Source organism: Mandrillus leucophaeus, unplaced genomic scaffold (genome assembly GCF_000951045.1).
Source record: "Mandrillus leucophaeus isolate KB7577 unplaced genomic scaffold, Mleu.le_1.0 Scaffold71, whole genome shotgun sequence".
NCBI lineage: Eukaryota > Metazoa > Chordata > Mammalia > Primates > Cercopithecidae > Mandrillus > Mandrillus leucophaeus.
Genome location: NW_012107697.1, coordinates 2656049 through 2681894, shown reverse-complemented (window position 1 = coordinate 2681894; position 25846 = coordinate 2656049). Strand labels below are relative to the sequence as shown.

At 53.1% G+C, this 25846-nt stretch overlaps 1 protein-coding gene across 2 annotated transcripts in view; it reads left to right on the top strand.

The window, feature by feature from the left end:
* PVRL1 (poliovirus receptor-related 1 (herpesvirus entry mediator C)) overlaps window positions 1–25846 on the top strand; it is a 96894-nt gene that overhangs the window by 60154 nt on the left and 10894 nt on the right. The window contains exon 6 of one of the 2 annotated variants that reach the window (XM_011964955.1): window positions 7246–7938. The exons of the other annotated variant lie outside the window; for it this stretch is intronic. Within the exon in view, the coding sequence (XP_011820345.1) occupies window positions 7246–7793 (548 nt within the window). The 3' untranslated portion in view covers window positions 7794–7938. Of the gene's footprint in view, window positions 1–7245; window positions 7939–25846 lie in introns of those variants that run through there. 2 annotated transcript variants of the gene reach the window in all.

Here is a 25846-nt window from a genome sequence, read left to right as displayed (position 1 = left end):
GTCCCTAGTGGGAAACAACAGGCCCAGGCTGTGGCTGTGGTGATGGGGGCACTGAGGAGATGGACCCAGCAGAATCTGTGTGTGCTTCTGTGGGCTCAGGCCCCAGAGAAGCCCCTTTTAGCGGCTCTTACACAGAGGAGCAGTTTCATAGGGTGGGCCCAGTGGTGACAAAATGAAGCTCCCTCCCTTCTCCCTCTGGGGTAATGACAAGGTGGGGAGAGGCCCAGGGTGCAGCCTCGACCAGACTGAAAAAAGCAAATGAGGCAGGCTCTATCCCTGTGGGTGTCAGGAGGAGACGGGCCAGGCCTCTCCAGCTGGGACCCAGCCTCTTGCCACTCCCAAGAGCAGGGCAGGGAGGCTGCCAGGGTGTAGGATGTCCGTCCCCACTCCCATCCCAGGGTGCGGGGTGTCTGTCCCAACTCACATTTCCAGTGAAACCCCGGGCTCAGCCCTTGTGGGTGAGGATCACAGTCTGCCCGTCAGGCCTGGAGTTCTTCAGACCCAGAGTTGTGGGCCTTGAAGGCCAGTGTCCTGGAAGGGAGGCAGGTATGAGCCTGCAAGTGTGCTTGTCCAGCCATGGTATGGATATGTGTCTCTGGGCGTGTAAATGTGAACCAGTGTGAGCAGGCTCCGTCTGCATGCTGAGTGTGCACGTGGGAGCCTGTGGCTGTGCCGTGGCAACGTGCCATTCTCTGAGCCGGCGAATGGCAGTGTGTTGGGAGGTCTGAGAAGGCAGCTGCATCCGTGCCTCTGGGAGGATTCGGTTCTCCCCCAGCTTGCTGAGGCTCTGCCTGATGGTCTGACACGAGGCACAGCTGCTGCAGCTGCAGATGGACAAAAGGGCTTCCCAGAGGTGGACCCCAGGCCTCCCCACTCTCCCTGTGGCTGGCTGCACTGCATGCTGGGAGTGTAGTTCTTGCAGCTTCCGGGCCTAATCTGATGCCAGAGCATTTCCTGCCTGAGGAAGCACCAGGCATTGGTTTTGGAGGCAAACTCAAACATTCTCTTTGACCCCAAACCTCCAGATCCTAGATTCAGACTGTAAGCCCTAACACGTCACTGTACCTCAGATCTATCCAAAGCCCCCAGCACCAGCCTACCCACCTCAGAGAACCAGGACCCCAAAGGCATGCAGAGCCCCCACTTCCCCACTGTCCTGACCAGCCAGGGACCCCAGAAGAGAAGCTACAACCCTTCGGGAATAGGGACAAGCTGCTCCCTTTGTAAGAGGATGTGAGGGAGGCTGGCTGGGCCCCTGCCAGCAAACATAAATGACCCCGCGGCCTGGCTCTTCTCTCTTCTCCCAGCTGCGGCCCTTGCAGCTCTGCTCCTGGCACAGAGACAGGAGCTACTGGCTGAGTGTAACAGCTGGAGAGGTGGAGGGGGAGGGGAGGACGCTCCACTCCACCCCAGACGGCCCCTTCTGCTTGCAAATGAGTTAGGTCCCCACGCTTCTCTTCTCTCCCTCGCTCAGTATCCTCACTCAAAAGTCTTTGATGCTGGAAGGTCATCCCAGCCATTCTGCTGCTGCTACACAGGCCCAGCCCTAAAGTAGCCAAAATAACTAGGGTTCTATTTGATCCCAAAAGATCCCCAGGGAAGAGTAAACCTCCTTAGAACTTGGGGAAAAAGGTTGGCCAGGTGCGGTGGCTCACACCTGTAATCCCAGCACTTCGGGAGGCCGCGGTGGGCAGATCACTTGAGATCAGGAGTTCGAGACCAGCTTGGCCAACATTGTGAAGCCCCGTCTCTACAAAATATTAGCCGGGTGTGGCAGTGCATTCCTGTAGTCCCAGCTACTCAGGAGGCTGAGGCACAAGAATTGCTTGAGTCTGGGAGGCAGAGGTTGAAGTGAGCCAAGATCGCTCTACTGCACTCCAGACCAGGCGATAGAACGAGACTCTGTCTCAAAAAAAAAAAAAAAAAAAAAAGAAGAAAAGGACTTAGGAAACAAAATTAAGCAGAAGTTGTGGAGGAGAAAAAAACCTAGTATAATCTGGTCCCAAGCCAGCACACCACTCCTCCTGTCACCCACTCCGAGAAACAAGGTCCCAGTGCGCCCTGTGCAGGTTTATCTGAGTCTCTCCTGAATACTTGCTCCACCTAGAACAAGGCTCATCTCTAAGACATAATCTTGCCATTGTAGAATTCATTCTGTCGTTCAACAAATATTTCTTGAACACCGGCCACGTGACAGGCAATCTAGGTGCTTGGTATAAATCCATGAGCAAAACAGACAAGAAGTCCCTATCCTGATGGAGCTTATGTTTTTGCATAGAAGGAAAGACAATAGATAAAATACATTTTTAAAAAATATGTAGCCTGGGCGCGGTGGCTCACGCCTGTAATCCCAGCACTTTGGGAGGCTGAGGCGGGTAGATAGCATCTGAGGTCAGGAGTTTGAGAGCAGCCTGGCCAACATGGTGAAACCCCGTCTCTACTAAAAATATAAACATTAGCCAGGTGTGTGGCACATGCCTGTCATCCCAGCTACTCAGGAGGCTGAGGCAGGAGAATCGCTTGAACCCGGGAGGCGGAGGTTGCAGTGAGCCAAGATGGCGCCACTGCACTCCAGCCTGGGTGACAGAGTGAGACTCCGTCTCAAACAAACAAAAAAAAAGTAGGAATTTTGAAGGTGAAATTGAGGAGGAAAAAAAAAGAGCAGGGTAAGGGGATCCCAAGTGCTGTGGACCACACAGGTGGAATGGGCTTATGAGCTGCAGTTTTAAATAGGGTAGTTGGGGAAGGTCTTGATGAGAAGGGGCTGTTTGAGCTGGGTCCCAAAGGAGGTAAAGGAGAGAACCTGGGGCCCCTGGGGAAGTGGCTTCCCGGGGGCAGAGCAGCCTGTGCAGTGTGTGCCAGGAGTGGGGCAAGCCTGCAGGAAAGCAGGAACAGATGACTTCAGAGGTGGGGTGGGGCGTAGGGCACGCAGAGCATGTTAAGGCTCTAGGGAGACTCATTGGAGGGCTCTGAGCAGATGTGACTTACGCTTTAACAGGATTTGTCTGGCTGCTGTGTGGAAAACAGTCCACAGAGGGAAAGGGTGGAATCAGGAAAGCAGTTAGGCAGCCATTGCAGTCAATAATCCAGATGAGAGATGAGGGTATCTTGGATCAGGGTGGTAGTGATGGAGATGGTGAGAAGAGGTCAGGTTCAAGGTGCATTTTTTTTTTTTTTTTGAGATGGAGTCTTGCACTGTTGCCCAGGCGGGAGTGCAATGGCACAAACTGGGCTTACTGCAACCTCCACCTCCCAGGCTCAAGCAATTCTCCTGCCTCAGCCTCCCAAGTAGCTGGGATTACAGGCACCCATCACTACACCCGGCTAATTTTTGTATTTTTAGTAGAGACGCGGTTTCACCATGTTGGTCAGGCTAGTCTTGAACTCCTGACCTTAGGTGATCCATCCACCTAGGCCTCCCAAAGTGCTGGAATTACAGGCATGAGCCACTGTGCCCAGCCTGCATTTTCAATTATAACTTACAAACTACTTGGGATACCAGTCATTCTTGTGAAACAGATAAGACCGTACACTCTACCATACTGCAATTATGTGACTTGAGAGGTCCAGAAAATTCAAACTAGTTGAGGAAAATGTAGGAGAGCTTTATTTTTTATTGGGTCTCTGCTGTTGAAGAAAGCACAAAAGTAACAATAGTGAACTTATAAACTACTGCAACACACTGAAATGAGTCAATCCCAAATGATCATGAGGCTGCCACTTCCTCAAACCCTGTCCTCATTCCTGCAGAAGAGAAGAACTTTAACCATTTGAAAACTGGCAGAAGGACCACAGGCAGGCATGGTAAATTCTAATTTGCATTTATTTGCAATTTATACAGGCTTTACTATGCTATGTCAGTATGTGATTAATGGAATGACCTCAGCAATTGTTGCAACCAGAATGAGAGGTGCAGACCATTACTACATACAAATTCGAAAGAGAAAAAGATCATGGTAAACTGGAGAAGAGAAGGCTCCTGAAGAAGGGGCTGGAGAAGTGCAATAGGCAGGGAGCAAGGATGAGGAAAGGCATTCCTGGCGGGGCAGACTGCATGTATAAAGGCTTGTAGTAAGGAATCAACTTGGATAACAAGGACAGCAAGGAAGGTGAGTTGACCAAACCCAAGGTAAGGTTGCATGATGGAAGCTTTGAAGGCCAGACTGCACAGCCCAACAGGCAGCTGGGGAGCCATTGCTGATCTTTGAGAAAGGGAGTGGTTGTGCCTACACAGTGAAGATTAACCTGGTGACTGTGGGTGGGGTGACTCAAGGCAGGCAGAGGCAAAACAAAAGTGGGAGATTTAGGAATTGACCACGGCAGTAAAACCTGGCATAAGTTGCATGGTGGTGGCAGTGGAGACGGGGAGTTGTGTCGAATGGAGAGGGTTTGGAAGGAAGACGGCAAACCGGGTTGGTACAGATGGGTTTTGAAGTGGTGCTGAGAATTGCAAACGAGGATGTGCTAGAGGTCAGTTTTCTAATGTGTCTGCCCAGATGTCAGTGATGTGAGACTGTCTTGGAGGCAGGAGGTATGGGGTTCATGCTCCAGTATGTTGGGAAACATGGCATTTGACGTGTCCCTCTAATAGTTCACAGTGTGCATGAGAAGGTAACAGGCTCTGATGCTTTGTCTAAGCCAACATTTCGACCCCCGTATTTTTGCTGACCCTTTGAGCCAATGGTTTGAGGTTCCATGGGCCACAGTTCGGGAGATGCTATGGAGATACAGTCCCAGAATTGGGCGAGAACTATGTACCCTAAATAATTTGGAGAGCCAGCAGGATAAGGGTGACTCCTGATACTAGTCTGTCACTAGGAAAGAAAGCAGAGAGTCAGGGCTGAGGGTCCCAGGACAAAGCATCCAGCGAGACAGCTGGAGCAGAGAGAAGGAGCAACACAGCCAGAGATAGCACTCAGAGAGGAAAGCCGAGGACCACGGAATCTTGTATTGGAAGGAAAGGGACATGTTTCAGAAAAATGGCAGCTCCCTCCATCTGGATGCTTCCTTAGCCTCCTGGCCTCTCCAAGTCCGGCCTCCTCCAAGAAGCCTTCTCTAATGCCAAGACACGCCACCTCGTTCCCCTGCACCCTGCACTTCCCTGCCACTTCCCTTAACATCTGCACGTGCTGTCTCTGAGTGTCCTTTGCTTCCCCGGCAAGGCTGTGAGTTTCTCGTCTCCCATGACTAGCAGGATAGATGCTCAATATGTTTGCTGATTGGAGGGATGGTTGAAGAGAGGAAGGCAGGTGTAGACAGGAGAGATCATTCAGATCTGAGTGAGAACTGAGGAGGGGCAGGCAGGCTGAGTACGGGGGAGGCTAGGTTCTTCCCAGCTGCCTCTGGGGTACCCCTGGTGGAGGCTGCTCCCACCTCGTGGGGAGCAGTTGTGGGGCCCTTTTGAGAGCGGTAAACAGATGGGACCTAGTGAGCAGGGAGACACTTGAGGTTCCAGGGAGGCTGCTGCAGAGACAGGCGGTCAGGACAAAGATCCCATTAATATGTACTGGGCAGCTGCTGGCTTACCTGCACCAAGGATGGTGGTGGCAGGTGGGGAGTGGGGTCCTCCATGGCGGTGTTCCTTTGCCAGCGCTCACATGTACAGGAGCCCCTGGGCGGTCCCAGCTCAGCCGCGTGACCTTGGATGAGTGAGTGGCCTCCCTTCCTTGGGCCCTGTGTTTTCGTCAGCCCTTCCAGCCCAAATTCCTGGAAGGCCTTTCCTCTTTCCTAGAATCTCCACCCTGCTGCAGCCTGCCGAGTGGGACAGCACCCCACACATGCCCCGGGAGGAGCATGATTCCCATGGAGTGAGAGATACTGAATCAGAGAGTGAGCAGGCAGCAGTATACCGGCAAACTGGCCCTTTACGTGGGCCTGGAGCGAGGAGGGCCTGAGAGGCTGAGGTCAGCCTTCTGGGCTTGCCCTAGACCCGCAGCCTAGTGCCTCTGACTGAGGCCAGCTATGGTCTCCGGTGCCACCCTGTGGTGGTGCCAGGAACCGTTTCCCTTAGCCTCACCTCAGGGCCTCTTTGGCCTGTGGCATGGCCCTGGTTTCAACCACCTTCCCAGGCCCTGTAAGGCAAGGGAAGGGGCAGCGTTGCCCAAATAACAGTACTGTGGCCCGGCCCCACTGGCACAGAAAGCCACCCATCCAGCCTTCTCTCCCGTCCCACCTGCTTCCTTTCTCTTCTTTTCACCTTTCCTGCCTCCTTGTTTCGGCTGTGTCCACTGAGCATACAGATTTGCCCATTCACGTTCATCATGTCAGCACAGGCGTGCGGGCCCTCCCGGCATGTGCTCCCTGAGTGACAGGCTTGCTATGATGGCAAGGGTGTGTGCCTGTGCATGTGCCCACTTGCGTGTACTCGACATTGCCACACACGCACACACGCACGTGCTTTCACCCCCATTTCTGCCGTCCTTGCGCTGTGCTCGTGCCCTGCCATACTGGTGTCTTACACTTATAACCCAGGCTGGCAGCACTACCAGGCCCCCACCTTGCCCTGCAGGCCCAGACCACAGCCAAGAACCACAGCCCTGGTTTCTGGCACCTTGGCAGCTGATTGGCACTCACAGGGCATCTCCTGAGCCAGTGCCTGGGAACCTGTTTTCCCTGTGCCCTGCAGGCAGACAAAATCAGGTGCAGAACACCTAGGTGGCTCCTGGTTCTGGGTCTTGGAAGCCAAGGCGATGGGGTTGGGACACAGTGACTGCCAGGTGTCTGGCAGAGGGGTATCGGTGACATTTGCACACGTTCTATGTGCAGGAAAAGCAACGTTGCATTATTGCTGGGTGACCTCAGGCAAGTTATTTAACCTCTGCAAGCCTTTGCTCCTCGGATATCCAATGAGAATGAATGGCATACCTCCTCAGGGTTGTGGCAGTGAATGGCATCGAGTGGACAGTGTGCTGAAGCTGGCAGTGGCACATGTGTCTCACTGCACCATGAGTGGGGATTCAGCTGGGCCAGCACCACACCAAGGACAGTGGGGATGGAAGGCCCTGGTGCTGTGGGTACTGCCTTCTGCCTCTCCTCTTGCCTGTCTCACTCCAGCTACCAACGCTGCGGCATGTTAGGGCTCCAGGAAGGGTGGGGTGCTGCGGGGCCTCGAACTGGAGCTGCTCAAATCTGGGGTGCAGACAGCCTGTCCTTCCTGGCCTCTCCTTTCCCCGCCTCCCTCCCACCCCTTCGACACCCCAGGAGCACACGCTGATGCTGTCCCCTCCATCTCTTTTCCTCACCCAGAATTCCCCTACACCCCGTCTCCTCCCGAACATGGGCGGCGCGCCGGGCCGGTGCCCACGGCCATCATTGGGGGCGTGGCGGGGAGCGTCCTGCTGGTGCTGATTGTGGTCGGCGGGATCGTGGTCGCCCTGCGGCGGCGCCGGCACACCTTCAAGGGTGACTACAGCACCAAGAAGCACGTGTATGGCAACGGCTACAGCAAGGCAGGCATCCCTCAGCACCACCCGCCGATGGCGCAGAACCTGCAGTATCCCGACGACTCGGACGACGAGAAGAAGGCCGGCCCGCTGGGTGGAAGCAGCTATGAGGAGGAGGAAGAGGAGGAGGGCGGTGGAGGGGGCGAGCGCAAGGTGGGCGGCCCCCACCCCAAATATGACGAGGACGCCAAGCGGCCCTATTTCACCGTGGATGAGGCCGAGGCCCGTCAGGACGGCTACGGGGACCGGACTCTGGGCTACCAGTACGACCCTGAGCAGCTGGACTTGGCTGAGAACATGGTTTCTCAGAATGACGGGTCTTTCATTTCCAAGAAGGAGTGGTACGTGTAGCCCCCCCTTCCAGAGCCTCTGTCTGTGCCCGCTCCTCCCCAGGTCCTCCCCGCACGCCCCCCACCTCCCACTCCAGGAGCTAAACAGAGACTTGCCCAGCTGCCCAAAACCAGCCCCGAACTCCTGGGGGGCCAGGGGAGCCCAGGGCAGCCACGACTTGGCTTTGTGTTTTATTTCCCCCCTCTCCTCCGCCCTTCCCCATGGTGTTGTGTTCGACTGTGGCTTTAGTGTTACTGTATCTTCCCTTTACGGGCCCCACCCACGGGCCCCACCCGCCTGCCCTCTGTGTAGGGAGCCCTGTTCTCGTCTTGTGTACCTGGGCATCCCTCCAGGGTTTGGGGAACCAGCCTCCCCCGCCCCCCAACACTGGAATTTGTTTGTGTTTCTTCACTGGGGGTGGAGGGCTCAGGGGGCTCTAAGAGGGAAAAGCCCCTCACAGCCCCAGATGCTGCTCCTCCTCCCGGGGAGAGGGAACCCAACACCCACCAGTGAAAGCCGATGCATCCGGGAGTTTGGACCTTGGGTCTGGACAGCCGGTGTACCCAAAAGGTAGGGGGAGGGGTGCGACTTCTCCCCAGTTCCCAGGGAGTCTTCTTTGTGAAGCGGGGCCTTGGGCTGTGTTTTCCTGCTGAGGGTGGTTTTGCATTTTTTTTCCTCATTGGCCCACAGAGAGTGGAGTTGGCCTAGCTCTGATGCGTTCTGTCTTTATCCCCAATGTGCCCCCTCCATTAGGGGCTCCAGATGGGCTCTGGCCCACACTTGCTCCTGCCTCTGCTGACACATGCACACACACACACACACACACACACATGCACACACTGCTCCTCTCTGCCTGCTCTCCCCTGGGGTCCCATGCCCTGCCCCATCCTGACACTGCCCAAGGCCCACCCATCTATTTCCACCTGGTTCCCCCTTTAAGCTGAGAATGGGGGCAGCCTATAGAAGCTTCCAGAGATGGCTGAGACTGGGCCCTCGGTGCCTCCACCCTAGGATCTCAGGCCCACCCCAAACTGCTTCTTACAGCATGGAGGTTTCTCTGATTTCTCCCTTATCTAGCAACACTTGGTTCTGTTGGCTAGTCAGGGCTGGGATCCCAGGGGGAACCACCTGCAGGAGTCAGAAGTGAAGAAACGTCCACACGGAGGGCAGTGGAGAAGGAAGCCCACATGGCAGAAGCTCTGCAAACACAGTCTGAGGGACTGAGGAGTCCGTAGGATGCCTCACACACAAAGGCCGTTGTCAAAGCCTGGGGCCTGGCAGAAAGTGAGGGGGGTGGGGCCGCTAGGCCACCTCCTGCGCAGCCATACCCTGGTCCCCATTCTGGGATGAGGGGAGGGCCTGGGAAAAGCCCTCCCTTTGAGTGCAGATTCCCTTTTTGAATGGGACATTGAGTTCCTATCAGCCACCCCAGACTGGGTCTTCCCATGTATGTAATGGAGGAAGACCCCTCCCAGCCCTCTCTCAGTCCCCCAGCTCGAAGTGCCTCAGTTCCTCCATCTGCTCCCAGATTCCCCGGCACTCTAGACTTTAGACAGGCATGCCCATGGGAAGGACCCTGGGATGGAGAGGCAGGCTTCGCGGCCCTTCATGCCTGCCCACTGGGATCCCAGTTAACTCACCCCAGGGTGTCGGGGCTCTGCAGGATGGCAAGTGTTGGGGAGGAGGGAGGCAGACCACTCTGTGCCCCACGGGCACTGACCCACCCTGCCATAGGCTTCCTAAGGGAGCCCCCCAGTTTCTCCCCTCCCCTCCCTGGTGCTGCTATTGAACCCCCAGCCAGCTCCATTTCTGCCCTGGCAACCCTGGGCCCAGCAGGTGGGCCATCGTTGTCTGGCCCTCACTGCCCTGGCCCCAGCCCAGGCTGCCCAGTAGCCACGTAGCAGAAGTCTGAAGCCATGCCAGCCCTGGTGCGGCTCTCCCCTCTTCACATTTGGGGTACTGGATGGGGCGAAGTTAGGGGAGAAAATTATGGGGTCTTTCCAGCCACAGGGCAGAGGGAGGTGGAGGAGCTGGGCTGCTTCTCCCTGCAGTATTAGTGTCCCCCAGGGCAGGGGACCTTTTCCACATTACATCACTGCCCCATCCCACCTTACACCACTCTGGCCCCTCTGCTTGGTCCCCTTTTCCCCCAGGCAAGAGGCAATCCCAGGGGCCTGCCTGATAGAGGCATTTCCTGTCCCTGTCTCCTCCTGCATCTCCTTTATCCTGCACTACCACACCCTATTCCCCATTCTGTGATGGACTTTGAAGGCCCCAAGCCCAGCCAAAGCACTGAGTTCCCCCTTAAGACACCTCCACACCCTTCCTACAAGCAAAGCACAAATTTTGGGGTCCATGTAGCATGGGCCACGTAGGAGGCTCCTGACTTGCCAGGGGCCCAGCCTCAGCATACCCACCGAGCAGCTGCCAGCCTAGGCTGAGCGTGGGCATGAGGCAGGGGTCAGCACTTGGGCCTAGGGATGTGAGGTTTTCTGTGCACCAAGTTTGTGGGAAGGTGGGCACTGCTGCTGGACCCACAGACACAGTCAGCTGGCAAAAGGGAGGTCTACCCCAGCAGAGAGATGAGGACGTTTGGCTTCTTCATGCCCACAGCATGAGCTGAGCTTCTGCTTTGCTGGAAATGAAATAAACTTGGTATTAATTGTGCCAAGGCCTCCCCAGTTGTCATCCTGCCTCTTGTTGCCCTCCCTGTCCTTGCCCCCGCCCCACACCCACGCCCCTGTTTCCTTACAGATTTTGATATTGTCCTAATGTGTAACAACCATCCAAGTCCCCTTTTATCAGAAGGGTCTGAAAAGCAGCAGCATAGAGTAGGTGAACACAGGCCTGCAAGTGTGACCACCTCGGACCTAGCACATGTGCCCACAGAGGACACACTCACACCTCCAACATACCCACGCACAGGTGTGTGTACACACACGTGCACACGCATGCGTGCACAGCCAGATGGCCACTCAGCACAGATGTGGCAGAGGGAATGGTCTGATCCTGCTGAAAGCCCTTAAGGAGAAAAAAAGATTTCCCAGTGCCGAGGCTATAAGAGAGCCTCATAGGGGCCCTGTTTCCTGGGCATGTGCCCCCTCTGCCTGCCAACCCCCACGTGCCCAAGTCACTGGTGCAATAACTTTACTGCCTTCGTCAGAGCAGAGAAATTGGGAATTGTGTTAGGTGGGTGTAGGCAGCTCTGCTGAGCCAAGCAGACATGGGTGTCCCCTCCTCTGGGAGGAGGGGAGTGCTCCCAGGCCTCGGGTCCAGACAGAGACCGCCAAAGCCTGACTGCCAACAGAAACCCTCTCCTAGTGAGGGGCAGGTGGGGGCACCCCAGGTCCCCACACCCACAGGGAGGCTTCACACACTGCCTAGTGCCGGGGATGCCAGGAGGCAGGCCCCTCTGCTGCGGCCCAGGTGGTGAGGGTGCCCAGGCCTCTGCTGCTGCCACCGCTGCCAACACTGCCCAGCTTGCAAGGCCAGGAGGAGCCCCTGTCCCACTTGGTGCTGCTGCTCTTCTGACCCCTGCTGTGAGGAATGGGATTCTTGGTCGAAAAAAATTGGTTTTCCTTTTTTGTATAAATGAAAAGAATCCAGGAGAAGCTGCCACCCTCCCCTCCAAGCGTGATGCGCTACCTTGCTTCGGCGTCTTGTCGCCCTTTCCGCCTTTGGTCCAGGGACAGCCCAGCAGATCCTCCTGGTTCTGACCTGGGGGTGTTTGCATCACCCCCTTTTACTTGTATTAAAAAAAAATGATGGGTTGAAAATGTATTGAGGAAAAAAAATGTACTTTTTTATAAATAAAGTGTTTAAAACAAACTGGTTTGCATCCCATCACTGCCCTGTTCCATGGCAGTGGGGACGGGGAAGGGGTGGAGCTGGACGGGGTGGTGCAGAGGGATGGTGAGGGGAAGGGACCCCCACCCCGTGCCCAGGTTCCAGGGTTCCAGAGGAGCAGGGGCCCTGAGGGAGACTGCTCACAGGCTGCCCCAGAACCATCTTCCACACAAGTGAGAAGAAGAAGACCGTGGACTTTGACGGCAGCATCGTAGACGGAGGGGTGGGCGTCCACAGACAGAGGAAGGCCTTTAAGAAAGTAAGGCCTAAGAGGGCTGGGGGTGCACACAGCAGAGAGGGACAGCCCTGCACCGGCTGGCGCCTTCCTGGGGGTATGGGTGCCTCCTGTCCCAGACTCCAGTTACCCTGTCACCCACTCCTGCTGTCCTGTTCCTGCCATGTCCCCTCCTGTGGCTGTTTGGAGACGAAAACCAGCAGTGTCACACCTGCTGTGTTAGGTCCCTGGGGATGGAGAAGAGCTGAGAGCTTTATCCTTGCATCTTCTATTTCGAAGATACTGCCCAGCCCCAGCCCCTGCAAGCTCTCCCTGTGACCCACCCCTCCTGTGTCCCCCATTTCTCTCCAGGGGGCTGGTTGTTTGGAGAGAAGGTCTTCTTGTTCCTTGGTTACCTCCGCACTCTCCCCACCAGCACCATCTGCTTCCCATCTCCTGGGCTGGAATGCAGGACAAATTGATCCTGGGGGTGGAAGTGGCAGGGGCTTCAGAGACTGCCCCCTCCCAGCCATCCCTCCGTCACCCCCCGCACCCCGTAGCATCTCCTTTCACTGAAATCCATACCAACGACTCCTGGGAAAGGGAGGGGGTAGGAATGATAGAGCCAAGATGGCTGCTTAGCAGAAAACCCTCCTGCCCGTTGTGGGCAAGGTCACATCCTCCACACCCAGGACTGGGGCTGGACAGGCAGAAGTAGGCGTGCAGAAGGAGAAGCCAGCAGCTGTTGGCAGCTGGCTGAGCCTCCTCTGGAAGGCCAAACCCAGCATCCTAGAAGGGACTGTGTTTAGATGTTGATATTCGAATGAGATGCAAATTGGTTGTTTAAGCGGTCACTTCCTCAGTTTTCCAGGCTGTCCGTTTAAGTTAATTTTTAATTTGTGCAGGCAATAAATGCTTAATTACGTTATTAATATATTGGAAGACAGCAGTGGACAGAACGTCCTAATTGGCATTTAACTAGAGTGTTCTGGCAAATTAGCCAAGACTCTCCAGCAGCGGAAGGAGGGCAAGTCGATTAGTCTCAGGCACAACCCCTCTGGACAGAGCTTTGGGCTGGAGAAGCCAGACTCAGTCCCTTCCCCAGGCCTCGGTGCCAGGATGTCCCCTTACAGACATCCCGGCCCAAAGGATACTGGGAGTCCAGGGCCATACTCTTAGTCTTCTAGTCCAGTTGGGCCTTGGAAGAACTTTCTGCTAGGCTGTGGCTCCTTCTGCCCAAACCACAACCCTTGCCTCCATCCCTCCAACACCACCCTCAGCAGAGCAGAGGACCAAAGGCCCGGAAGCAGCACCTGTCTGAGTGTCTAAGGTCCCCCTGGGATGTGTCCACCATATCCCTATCTTGGCTGGTGGGCCCAGGACTAAGTTCCTCTCTGGAGACCGTAGAGGCCTTTCTCTCCATTCCCCTATCCTACCCACTCCTGGTTACAGACGGTTAAGGAGATAAACTTGATGAATTCAGGAATTCATTTATTCATTTACAACACGTTTTTGGCCACTCTGGGACTGCAATCCTGTGACAGCCACACCCAGCATCCCGGCTCTAACAGAATTCAGAAACCTGGGTATCCCCGATTCCAAAATGGCCAGTGCCATCCTTGCCACAGGCTGTCGCAGACTTGTGTGTAAAGTGCTGGGGTAGCACAGGACAGGAGTGGGTCATTGTGTTTGGGAGGGTCTGGAGTGACATTTCACCTGGACCTTGAAGGATGTGTAGGAGTTCTCCAGACAGAGATCTGTTAAGAGTATTTCCGGCAGCCTTGAGAATTTACCATCTTACATTAGTTGTTCTAAAAGAGATCATCTACTCCAACACACTCATTCTGCACATGGAGAACTAAAATCTAGAGAGGAAACTATGATTTGGCCCAAGTGTGCGCCAAACATGCTCAAGGGCACAGCCACATCCTGAGAGCAGCAGGAGGGGAGGAACCCAGGGGAAAGGATGGCACCAGCCTGACTCCTGGGAGGATGCTAGATCTAGTACAAGCTTCTGTTCCCTCACAAAGCAGCAAGAACCCCCAGTGGGATGTAAACTGAGTTTGCAGGATCCCTATTGGTGTTAAGTGGAGCTGTCAGAGTCAGATGGGCTCATCAGGGAAGACTTCCTGGAAAAGGTTCTACTGACATGGTTTGAAGAATGAGAAGGACATGGATTGGGTGAGAAAGTTGGAGGAGGAAAGCCCTCTGAACGCTCTAGGGGAGCTCCAGCTAGACCTGCTTCTGAAACCGGCACTCTGTACCAGTGCCCACAGCTGGAGGCTGTGCCCCCACATCCTCCAGACACCATGCAGAGCAGCACTATGCAGAGCAGTCCTTGGGTTCTACCCAGATGTTGGCTTCTTGGACCCCAGATCCTATTTTCTCCCCTGGTTTACAGGCTTGATGGCAGAGCCAGACCAAGTCTCTCTCTATGGGGGACTGCGTTTCCACTCCCCATCCCCAGAACAACTCCCAGATGAGGCGCTGCAGGCAATGTCCTCACCCCAGCCTCCCCTCTGCCAACCATGCCTCCCACAGCACACACATAGCACACACAGACACTCCAGGAGCTGGGGCCTCATCTAATCTGGCCCTTCTGGCAACTTGGCATCCAAGCTCATCTTGAGCTCCATAGAGAAAAGCACAGGGCTGGCTGCCTGGCTTGAGAACCAGCTGTAGGGCATCAATCATCAACGTACATCACAGGCCCCATTGAGCGCAGAGAACTTGACTCAGGCTACATTCCAGAATCATCTGGGGATTTTTAAAAATCAGGCCTCGCCCCACGCCAATAGGGTCAGAGCCTCTGGGATTGGGATTGGGGCCTAGACAGACTTTTTTTTTTTTTTTTTTGAAATGGGGTCTTGGTTTGTCACCCAGGCTGGAGTACAGTGGCACAATTACAGCTCACTGCAGCTTCGACCTCCTGGGCTCAAGCAATCCTCTTGCCTCAGCCTCCCAAGTAGGCTACAGGCACTTGCCACCATGCCCAGCTAGTCTTATTTTTATTATTATAATTATTGTTATTATGTAGAGACAGGGGTCTCCCTATGTTACCCAGGCTAGTCTCAAACTCCTGGCCTCAAGCAATCCTCCCAAAGTGCTGGGATTATAGGCATGAGCCACTGTGCCTGGTAACAGGCTTTTTTTTTTTTTTTTTAGACAGAGTCTTGCTCTATCACCAGGCTGGAGTGCAGTGGTGGGATCTCATCTCACTGCAACCTCCGACTCCCTGGTTCAAGCGATTCTCCTGCCTCAGACTCCCCAGTAGCTGGGACTACAAGCATGCGCCACCACACCCAGCTAATTTTTGTATTTTTAGTAGAGACAGGGTTTCACCATGTTGGCCAGGATGGTCTCCATCTCCTGACCTTGTGATCCACCGCTTCGGCCTCCCAAAGTGCTGGGATTACAGGCGTGATCCACTGCGCCCAGCCCTAACAGGCATATTTTTAATAAGCTACCCAGGAGATTCGAATGGATAGCCAGCGTGGAGGCAGAGGCCGCCCCAGGTGTCAGTCCTGAGGAAGAGGTGGGTCTTGAGATAGGAAAATGGGACTGAAGGGGTGGGGAGTTGGGTGATTCCGTGAATTAGCACACATAGGGTTTGAGTGCTGAATAATGCTATTTACTGTTGTCATCATTAATTGTCATCCATCACTTTCATGTTCATCATTATCATCACCTGTGAGACTTGGGATCCCATTTGACAGTGACTGTAATGGAGGTCACCACCTGAGGCAAGTAGGGGGCAGGGTGGAGCCACACCCATAATCCTCATGAAGCAGGTTTTTGGGATTTAGATCACCTATGGGCGCTTGGTCCCTGGGCATCTTCCACAAGGGGAAGAGGGATTATGAAAGAGCCCAGGCAGGAGATCCCATAGGCCCTCTCTGAATGGAGCTCCTTGCTCCATGATGCTGTCAACCTAGGAGAAGTGAATGTGCTTCATGAAGGAAGGTGACGGTTCCCCTATATCCCTTTTAGGCAGATGAGGGAGGATCCTCTGAGAGAAGCGGAAGGGGAGGGTACCAGGGCCTGTGCTCTTAAGAGTCCTCCGCTCTCTGCCTGAGGACGGGCCCGAAGGTCCCTAACAAAGGCCTCTTCTATTCCACAGTGAGTAAAGACCTCCTTGGGGATGACTGAACCAGAGACCAGCTGGCCAGGGTTCCCCAGCCTGATATCCTGCTCATGCCCACCATCCCCTCAGTAGCCAGCTCCTTTTCATTTTGCAACACTCCTGGGACCCTCATCCCTGAGAGCCCCTATGGCTTCCAGGGCAAAAAGGGACAGCAAGTAACAGAACGGCACAAGCTGCCTTCCAACGTAGGCTGGCAGCCCCTTGAGGGCTGGGATCTTGTCTTTTTCTTTTTTAATGTGATGCTTCACAAATTTGCATGTCATCTTTGCACAAGGCCATGCTAATTGTCTCTGTATCGTTCCAATTTTAATACATGTGCTGCCAAAGCAAGCATTGGGATCATGGCTTACTCATTCCCAGTACCCAGCCCAGAGCGAGCACAGGGTGGGTGCTCAACAGAGGCTGAACCAAATTGAACTGATCAAAATGAGAGTCAAAAGAAGCCTTTTAGCTGGGCATGGTGGCTCCTACCTGTAATCCCAACCCTTTGGGGACCTGAGGTGGGAGGATCGCTTAAGGCCGGGAGTTTGAAACTAGCCTGAGTGACACAGCAAGACTTGCATCTCTACAAAGAATTAAAAAATTAGCCAGGTGTGGCGCACACCTGTGGTCCCAGCTGCTTAGGAGGCTGAGGTGGGAGGATTGCTTGAGCCCAGAAGTTGGAGGCTGCAGTGAGCTCTAATTGTACCATTGCACCCCAGGATAAGCGACTGAGTGAGATCTTATGCTTAAAATAAATAAATCAAAATAAAAGAGACCTTTCAGGTGGTGAAGCCCAACCTTCCCCAAGACAGGGGTTTCCCTCCAAATGTGCCCAGCCTCTGGTGCTGGGCAAGTCATTGCCTCTCAAAGTAAGCCCTGATGCCACAGGGCTACCCTTCTATGCGGACAAAATTTCCCTCCCCTAAGCTTCACCTGTTGGTCATCTAGATATTTCCCTGGGAAGCTACACAGAATAACTCCATCTAGCCTTCTTGGGATAGTCCTTTAGGAAGACGGCTACTCCTCACCAAACCACTTTTTCAGATATTTAAACCTATGCTATCGTCATCAGGCCACTTAGCAACACAGCTGTTAGGAGCCTGGGCTTCAGAGTCAGGCAAACCTGGGTTCAAGTCTTGATTCCATTGATCAGTAGCTGTGGGAAAGCATTGTCACAATGGCCAGCTCAGAGCAAGCCCTCACACCAACATCAAACAACCCCAGTTACCTACGGACCCGTCACTGTGTCCGTGTGTGTTCACTGACTACCACAAATGGACCCCTCTGGTGTAAAATGTTTTTTCTTTTATTTTTAGTGTGGGATTTTTGATAGTGGGAGAGGCCATACCTATGTGGAGTTAGGGAGTCTATTTCCCATAGACTGTCTGTACCTTCTACTCAATCTTACTGTGAGCCTAAAATTGCTCTTTAAAAAAAAAGTCTGTTACCCAGGCATGGTGGCTCACGCCTGTAATCCCAGCACTTTGGGAGGTCGAGGTGGGTGGATCACCTGCAGTCAGGAGTTCGAGACCAGCCTGGCCAACATGGTGAAACCCCATCTCTACTAAAAATACAAAAAATTAGCTGAGTGTGGTGGTGGGTGCCTGTAATCCCAGTTACTCAGGAAGCTGAGGCAGGAGAATCACTTGATCCTGGGAGGCAGAGGTTGCAGTGGATCGAGGTCACACCATTGCACTCCAGCCTTGGCAACAAGACTGAAACTTAATCTCAAAAAAAAATTTAAAAAAAAAAAAAATTAAGTATATTTTTTTAAAAAGTCCCTGGGCCGGGCGCAGTGGCTCACACCTGTAATCCTAGCACTTTGGTAGGCCAAGGAGGGCAGATCATAAGGTCAGGAGTTTGAGACCAGCCTGGCCAACATGGTAAAACCCGGTCTCTACTAAAAATACAAAAAATTAGCCGTGCGTGGTGGCGGGCGCCTGTAGTCCCAGCTACTCAGGGGGCTGAGGCAGGAGAATTGCTTGAACTGGGGAGGCGGAGCTTGCAGTGAGCCGAGATTATGCCACTGCACTCTAGGCTAGGTGACTGAGCAAGATTCAGTCTCAAAAAAAATAAAAAAGGTGTTCCTGAAGAAACATACACACACACACACACACACACACACACACACACACACACACACACACATTGCCATCTCCTTCCCATTCTGAGGGCCAAGTATTAAATACTGGTCCCTGGAACTGGTCTGACCAGCAGGGGATAGGGGTGGAGAGGTGAGGAATTGTCTGTGTGTCCTCCCTGAACCTGGCCTACCCCCTCTTACACACTGGGCACAGCCAACCCATCTAACCTTAAGAGGTTGGCATGGGACACAGAGGGGCTCAATCCTGGTGGTTAAACTTCTGGGGCAGGAGGGGGTTGGGTGGGTGGGTGGGTGGATGGATGGATGGATGGATGGATGGATGGATGGATATTTGGATGGGCAAGTAAACCTTTGAGTTGTTTTCATGTGTGCCACCTCTAAGCAGATCTTCTTAACTCTGTACTTGGGCTGCCTATTTACTCCCCAAATGCAATTTTCATGCATCTCTGCAATGTTTTATCTTGGGACAGCATTTCAGCCTGTGGCATTCCTTTTGGATGCTGATTCCATCAGTTCGGTCCACAGCAGACATTTATAGAAAACCTGGTGAAAGGAAAGAGACAGGGCCTTAGAGTCAAACTGACCTTGATTAATCCCTGGTTCCACCACCTATCAGCTCTGCAAAACTTCGGCAAGGTGCCTGCCTTCCCTGAATTTTATTTCTCAATCTATGTGAGTAGACTACTGGGTTGTATAAAGATAGTTCATATATGGAGTAAGGTATTTGTAAAGCAGGTAATAGGGATACTTGCCACCGATGGCTGTAAGGATGAAAGGAGAATTGACTCCTTGTAAAAGCACTCAGCAGAACCCCTAGAACAGACTGAGTGCTCAGCTGCACTAAACTAGCATAGTATCCTTGCTTACTGTTATTTTCACTACTGTGTATCTGCCCTAAGCGGGGAAACAGAACTTGTCATGGAAACAACATCAAGTAGTAAGACACTTGCCAAGTTCCAGGTGGGATCCCAGCTCTGTGCCTTCCTGGCTACGTCGTGAGCACCACTCCCTTATTTTCTCTCTGATTTACATCATTTCGCACCATGACCCACCAGCCTGTGGAGGGGCAGCACGGGTCTGGAGGAACCGGGATGTGCCCCTCAGGGCAGGGTTGGGTTGGGATCCCCGCACTGGGCCACCCTCCTGCAGGGGGCATGAGGCCAGCTGCAGGAACGTGAGGCCACATTCACCCCAGAGCAAAGGCTTCCAGTGCCTTCTACAGTTTCATCCACAGAAATGCCCCAGGAGCCGCCTGACATGGGAAGCGAGAGGATAGGTCTCAACAGTGATCATTTTTACTTACCAGGATCCTGTGTAAGGTTTTGGTACTTTGTTATTTTTCATTTTCAAGCTTTTTTATTGAGGAATACAGTAACAATAGTAAAGCACGCGGTAACAACAGTAAAGCACGCAGATCTTAGGGGTTCAGCTCCATTTGTACACACCCATGTCACCACCCCCGGATCAAGACTGTGAGTCATTCATGCTCCCTCCCAGGCATGACCCCCATTCTGGAACTTCACAGAAATGGAGTCATATCTAGTCTATTCTATACATAGAATAGAATCGAGTATACTATTTTTGCAGCTTTCACTCAACATGATGTCTGTAAGCCTCACCCATGAGGTCTGTTGTCCATTGCTGTGTATTATTATCCCAAAGTGTGAAAAGGCCACAGTGTGCCTCTCTCTTCTACCATCAGTGGGGATGTGAGCGGTCTCCAGTTTGGGACAATTATGAATAAAGTTGTTACAAACATTCTTGTACGTAACTTTGGGGCCCATCATCCTCATTTCTGCTGGGAGTGGAACTAGGGTTAGTAGACACAGTCAGTGTTCCAGAGTGACTGTGCCAATGTCGCTCCCACCAACAGCGTATGAGAGTTCCCATGGCTCTGCTTCTCGCCCACTCTTGGTGCCATCCATCCTTTTAGTTTTTAGTCTTTCTGGCAAGGGCATAGTGGTATGTCATTATGATTTAATTTGCATTTCCCTATGACTAAGGATGTTGAGCACTTTTTCATATGACTATCAGAGATGTAGGATTTTGAAAGGTTCCAAGGCTTTTAAAACAGAGTGTTTGAAGGCCCCTGGAGCTCAACAGGAAGGGTTGGTGTGTATCTAGTCAGCCAGGCTGGGGCCCTCTAGGAGAGATCCCTGTTCTGGTGGCTTAGGAGGCACTGGAGAGGCTGGGACAGGATGGGTAGAGCCAGAGAAGGAGGGGGAGGAGATGTGCTCTGGGGGAATCCCAGAGGAACAGGAAGGACAAGCCAGCCATCAGGAAACAGGAGTCCTGAGGCACAACAGAGTGACTGGCATGAGGCCTCCAGGTGTCATGTGACCACACCGGGTGGGGTTCACTGGAAAACCTTCCTCTGGTCCCCACAATTGATCCTAAGCAATGGAAACTTCCTGGGGGGTTCATGACAAGAAGGACAGGGGACAGTAAGTCACACCAAATGAGATTTTCCTTGTTGACTATAATGGGTTGGAAGAAAAGGGCAGGTGGTCAGGGCTGGATGGCAGCTGACGGGAGGGAGGTAATATGCTGGCTAGAGGCCTGGACTAGGAGACAGGGGACTGGGCTCTGCAACCAGCTCTGCCACTTCTCACCAGGTGACCTTGAGCAAGGCCTTGCCTCTCTGATTCCATGACCCCTCTCTGCATATGGAACAAAGAGCCTGGGCAATGGAAGATGGGAGCCTGGCGGCCTCTCCCAAGTTGCTCCTGAAGACAAAGCAGCAGGGCTCGGTAGCAGGTCCGCCCCGGAGCTCTTAGACAGCCCTGACAGTGATGAATCACCACACCCCACTCCATCTCCCTGATCTACTGCAACTGATCCTGAGCCCAGGTGCCTGGGGTGATAGTGGCCAAGGGCAGCTTCCAGAGAAGTCTGTTGGGCAGCAGCTGCAGTGGGAGTGGGGGGATTGGGGTGGGCATGGTCTCATCCCTCACTGTGAGAGTGACCCACTCTGCCTTCCCTGCAGAGAAGAGAAGGAGCTGCCCTTCTAACAAAATAAACAATCCAAGCCCCCATGAGAGGGGAACAGAGAAGGGGCTCCAGGGAAACCATGGTAGGAGCAGGCTCCCCCTGTCTCCTCCGACAGCCCACTTAAGGAGTGTGGGGTGGTATGGACAGACCCCCCCCAAAGAAAGATTGCGGCTGTCTGTCTCCAGGATTTCCTCCACAGAAGTATCTGTTCACCCTAGGAAGATCTGCGGGCTTGATCAATGAAAACTGTAGGTCTCTCACATGATACTTTTTCTGAAGACACACCCAAGCCCCAGTGGGAATTAGAGCCCCCAGCTGGCTGGTGCTGGCCTTCCTGCAGGCTCTGGGATAAGGATAGTACCCAAAGTGCCCTGATTGGGAAGCTTCTCCCTCTGAAACCCTCTACCTCCTTTCGTTTTCTGCTGTCACCTCCCAGAGGTCAAATTCTCCTTTCCAAAGCCTGGGCTCATGGGTGTCCTATTCCATGCCCTATTCTTTTGTCCCTGTAATTCAACTCATGCAAACCCCAAGCAAGAGGTCTAACTACCTATCCAAGAATTACAGACCATTGGAATCAGATGGAACCTGAAAGATCATTCTCCCCAACTCTCAAATGGGGAAATTGAGTCCCAGGAGCCTAACAACAGTAAGAATTCTTTACATTTACATGATGTTTGGAAATTACAAAGTGACTCAAGATATTTTAAAAACAAATAAGACTTACAATATCACTCCGTAAGTGCCAGGCACTGTTCAACATACTTTGTAACACTGAATCCTCACCTCCATCCCCAGAGGTAGGTATTATCACTATTACTATCACCCCCAACACAGGGACATGAAGACGTGGACAGTTTCCCAAAGTCCCCAAAGCCATTGAGGAGCTGGGCTTTACACCTAGGCAGTGTGGCCCCAGAAGCTGTGTAAAATGGTTCTCATCTGTAAAATGGTTCTCTAACCACTCTGTGACTCTACCCTCTGCCCGCTGCCATAGAAACTGTGACAGGCAGAGCCATACATTCCCTGGCATCAGGGCAGGAGGACGCCCAGGAGAGGGAGACTGCACCAGCCTAACTCCACAGGGGATCCCGGGCCCCATACAAGTTTTTGTACACCCATGAATCAGCAAATGCCCCAGGTGGGGTGAAACCTGAGCTCGTGGGAACCGTGTTTGGTATCAAATGGCATCATCAGAGGCAGGCCGGGCTCGTGAGGAAAGAGTTCCTGGAAAAGATGCTATGGAAGAGGATTTTGTAGAACAGAAGTGATCTGGAGAAGTTGTAGAATACACAGCACTGGGAAGGAGTACAGACCTCCATGCAGGTGTCGCCAGTAGTAACTAGAATAGACCAGGCCCCTCAATCTGCAGGAAGGGGACCTCGGCGCCGTGATCCTCATCACCCAGGGGAGGTGACCAATGGGCAGGTCTGCCCAAGCCTACTTAGCTGATGATTCACCCGAGGCCCAGGGAGGTTCAGTGCCTTGCCCAAGGCGACACGGCGGGGTGAGCAGTAGACTCAGAACTTGGACCCAGGCCTTCTGACTCCAAGCCAAATGCTCTTTACACTGTCCTGAACTGCCCCTTAGAAAGAAACAAAGTGCCACTATGGCTCACAGTTTTCCTTTGGCTTGTATCTTACTAAATGCATTGAGCATCCACAGTCCTGCTTGAGTTAGTGCTCTGGGATCTCAAAGCACAGCGTAGACACACACAAATGCTGGTCGGTGGGCCCAGTCTTGGAGTCATGCAGGCCTGGGTTCAATCATCAAGTCTGTCTCTTAGTGATTTGGGGAAAATAGTATAAGATGGAGACCACAATGCCTGAGACTCCCAGGGCTGCAGTGAGGGGCAAGCGAGATGCGATGCCCACTGCCTGTGCACAGAATTACGGTGTCCACATTACCCTACCCAGCCCACAGCCACCCCCAATCCCAGTCAGATCCAACTATTCCCCAAGAAGGACCTGGAGGGCTGCTGTCCCCATTTCTTTTCTTGAGGTTGTTTTGCCCTGACGTGAAGCTTCCCATGGTGCTGCTCATGGACCTTGCCAGAACTAAACTGCCCCACTCCCCACCACATCCATAAATATGTTCCGGTCTTGAAGTTCCCCAGATTCCTTGAGTCTTCAGTCACCCCAGCGTATTGGAGCTCATCCTCTCCCCGAACGCGTCAAAATACACACGCACTCTTCGAACCAGAACTCCGCCTGAGGAGGGTGGATTTGTGCCTTCCACCTTGGCCAGGCCAGGAGAAACTCCACGGGGTTCAACTTTATTTTAACAGAAGCATTTACATATCTAAATCCCCTCTCATTTTAATTACTTCAGACCATGCTGAAGTTATCTCAATATATACTCGATTTGGGGGATTTTCCACAAGGACCTGAGGCCACAGCATGGGGTCCTGGGAAGACAGAGGGCCACCTGCTTAGATGGTCAGACAGCTCAACCGTCAACCTCCATCACTCCAGGAAGACAGGAGGCCCCTCAGCTTCTGGCCTTTTGCTTTGGGAATTCTAAGCTTTTCAGGTCCCCTCCTCCATCCATTCCCTCCTGGGTGTCGGGGTCTGTCTTGCTAATGTGATCATGGGAGGGTGATGCTTCCACTCCCCCTGCTGATGGCTCATTAACTCCAGAATCACCTCTGCCTACCTTCTAAGTGCCCAGCAAAGGTGGACCTACCTGGAAGAAGAGGGTAAACAGACGAGCAAGAGGCAAGTTGATGGGGGTGAACTCTCCATGCCAGACTGAGTAAGAAAAGAAACGTGGGTTTCCCTGAAGTTGGAGCACCACTGCCCCAGCAAGGCTCAGAATCCAAGTGAAAAGCCCAGCAAGCTTACACTCCCCTTATGTGACTTTGGAAAAGCCACTTTGCTCTTGTGCCTCAGTTTTCTCATCTGTAAAATGGTTCTATCAACCCATGTTCCGCATGTTTTCTAGGATAAGCAAATACATGAGAATGCAGGTGAAAACCCTTTATAAACCATGAACTTCTGTGCCAGCGTAAAGGATTATCACTATGCAATGACCTTTCAAGGTCATTTCCCACCAAAGGGACCCCAAGGCCCAGCTAGAATACCCTCAGTGGCCAGAACTTCACTTCCTCCTGAGTAGCCCAAACTCTGCCGGCGGGGCTGACCTTGACAGATTTCTAGCGAGTCTGCGGCTGGATGATCAATTATATCAAGAGAAGAAATAGGTGCTCCAGAAACTGCCATTCCTGTTTTCCTTATTTTCCTGGTAACATTCCTCTTTTTGAAATTTTTTTTTATTTTTGGAGATGGAGTCTCACCCTGTCACCCAGGCTGGACTGCAGTGGCGCAATACTGGCTAACTGCAACCTCTGCCTCCCAGGTTCAAGCAATTATCCTGTCCCAGCCTCCCAAGTAGCTGGGACTACAGGCCCACCTTGCCACACCTGACTATTTTTTTTGTATTTTTAGTAGAGACGGGGTTTCACTGTGTTGCCCAGGTGTGTTTTGAACTCCTGAGCTCAGGCAATCCACCCGCCTCAGCCTCCCAAAGTGCTAGAATTACAGGCATGAGCCACCACGCCTGGCCTTTTTTTCTTTTTTCTCTTTTTCTTTTTCATTTTTGAGATGGGGTCTCACTCTGTCGCCAGGCTAGAGTGCAGTGGCACAATCTTGGCTCACTGCAACCTCCGCCTCCTGAGTTCAAGCGATTCTCCTGCCTCAGCGTCCTGAGTAGCTGGGACTACAGGCACACACCACCATGCCTAGCTAATTTTTTTGTATTTTTAGTCGAGACGGGGTTTCACCATGTTGGCCAGGATGGTCTCGATCTCTTGCCCTCGTGATCCACCCGCCTCTGCCTCCCAAAGTACTGGGATTGCAGGCATGAGCCACCATGCCTGGCAACATTCCTCTTAAACAAATACTCATCTTGTCCCAGGTGAAATAAGGTGGAAGAACACAGTGACTGTCGTAGCAAGAAGCTCAAGCTGGCAGGATAGGGTGGCCAGTTGGGGGGGTTTGGGGATTGTTGAGGACCCCCAAGAGCCAAATCCTGTTGAGATGGAGAGCAAGGGAAGAGCCTGAAAGAGCTGGATGTGTGGCCCCTCCCCAGGCCACCCCTCAAATCATCCAGGGAGGTCCTGTCTTGCTGGGGCAAGTGGGTGGGTGAGGGTCTCCTTGAGCACCCAAGACTGGGAGAGAGTGATGAGTCCCAAAACAGGGAGCAGGGGGGTTGGGGGACAGGCTGTTTCTGAGACCTGGGGCAGTATGTATGTTGGGGTGGGAAGAGGGGCAGTTAGGCTGCTATTCCCTCCTCTCACCAGCCCAAATACAGGTTCCCTCTTCCTCTCCACCCAGCTCCAGACCATGCCTTATGGGTGGAGCCTGCTTTTGTTTTTTTGTTTTTTTGAGACAGAGTTTCGTTCTTGTCACCCAGGCGGGAGTACAGTGGCACGATCTCGGCTCACCACAACCTCTGCCTCCCAGGTTCAAGGATTCTCCTGTCTCAGCCTCCCAAGCAGCTGGTGATGACCACCATCATCACCACCACCACTGTCATCACCATCATCACCACCACCATCACCACCACCATCACCACCACCGCCATCACCATCATCACCACCACCACCATCACCACCACCACCATCACATCACCATCATCACCACCACACCACTACCATCAATCACACCACCACCATCACACCACCACCATCATCATCACACCACCATCACCACTGCCACCACCACCACTACCATCATCACCACCACCACCATCATCACCACCATCACCACCACCGCCATCACCATCATCATCACCAC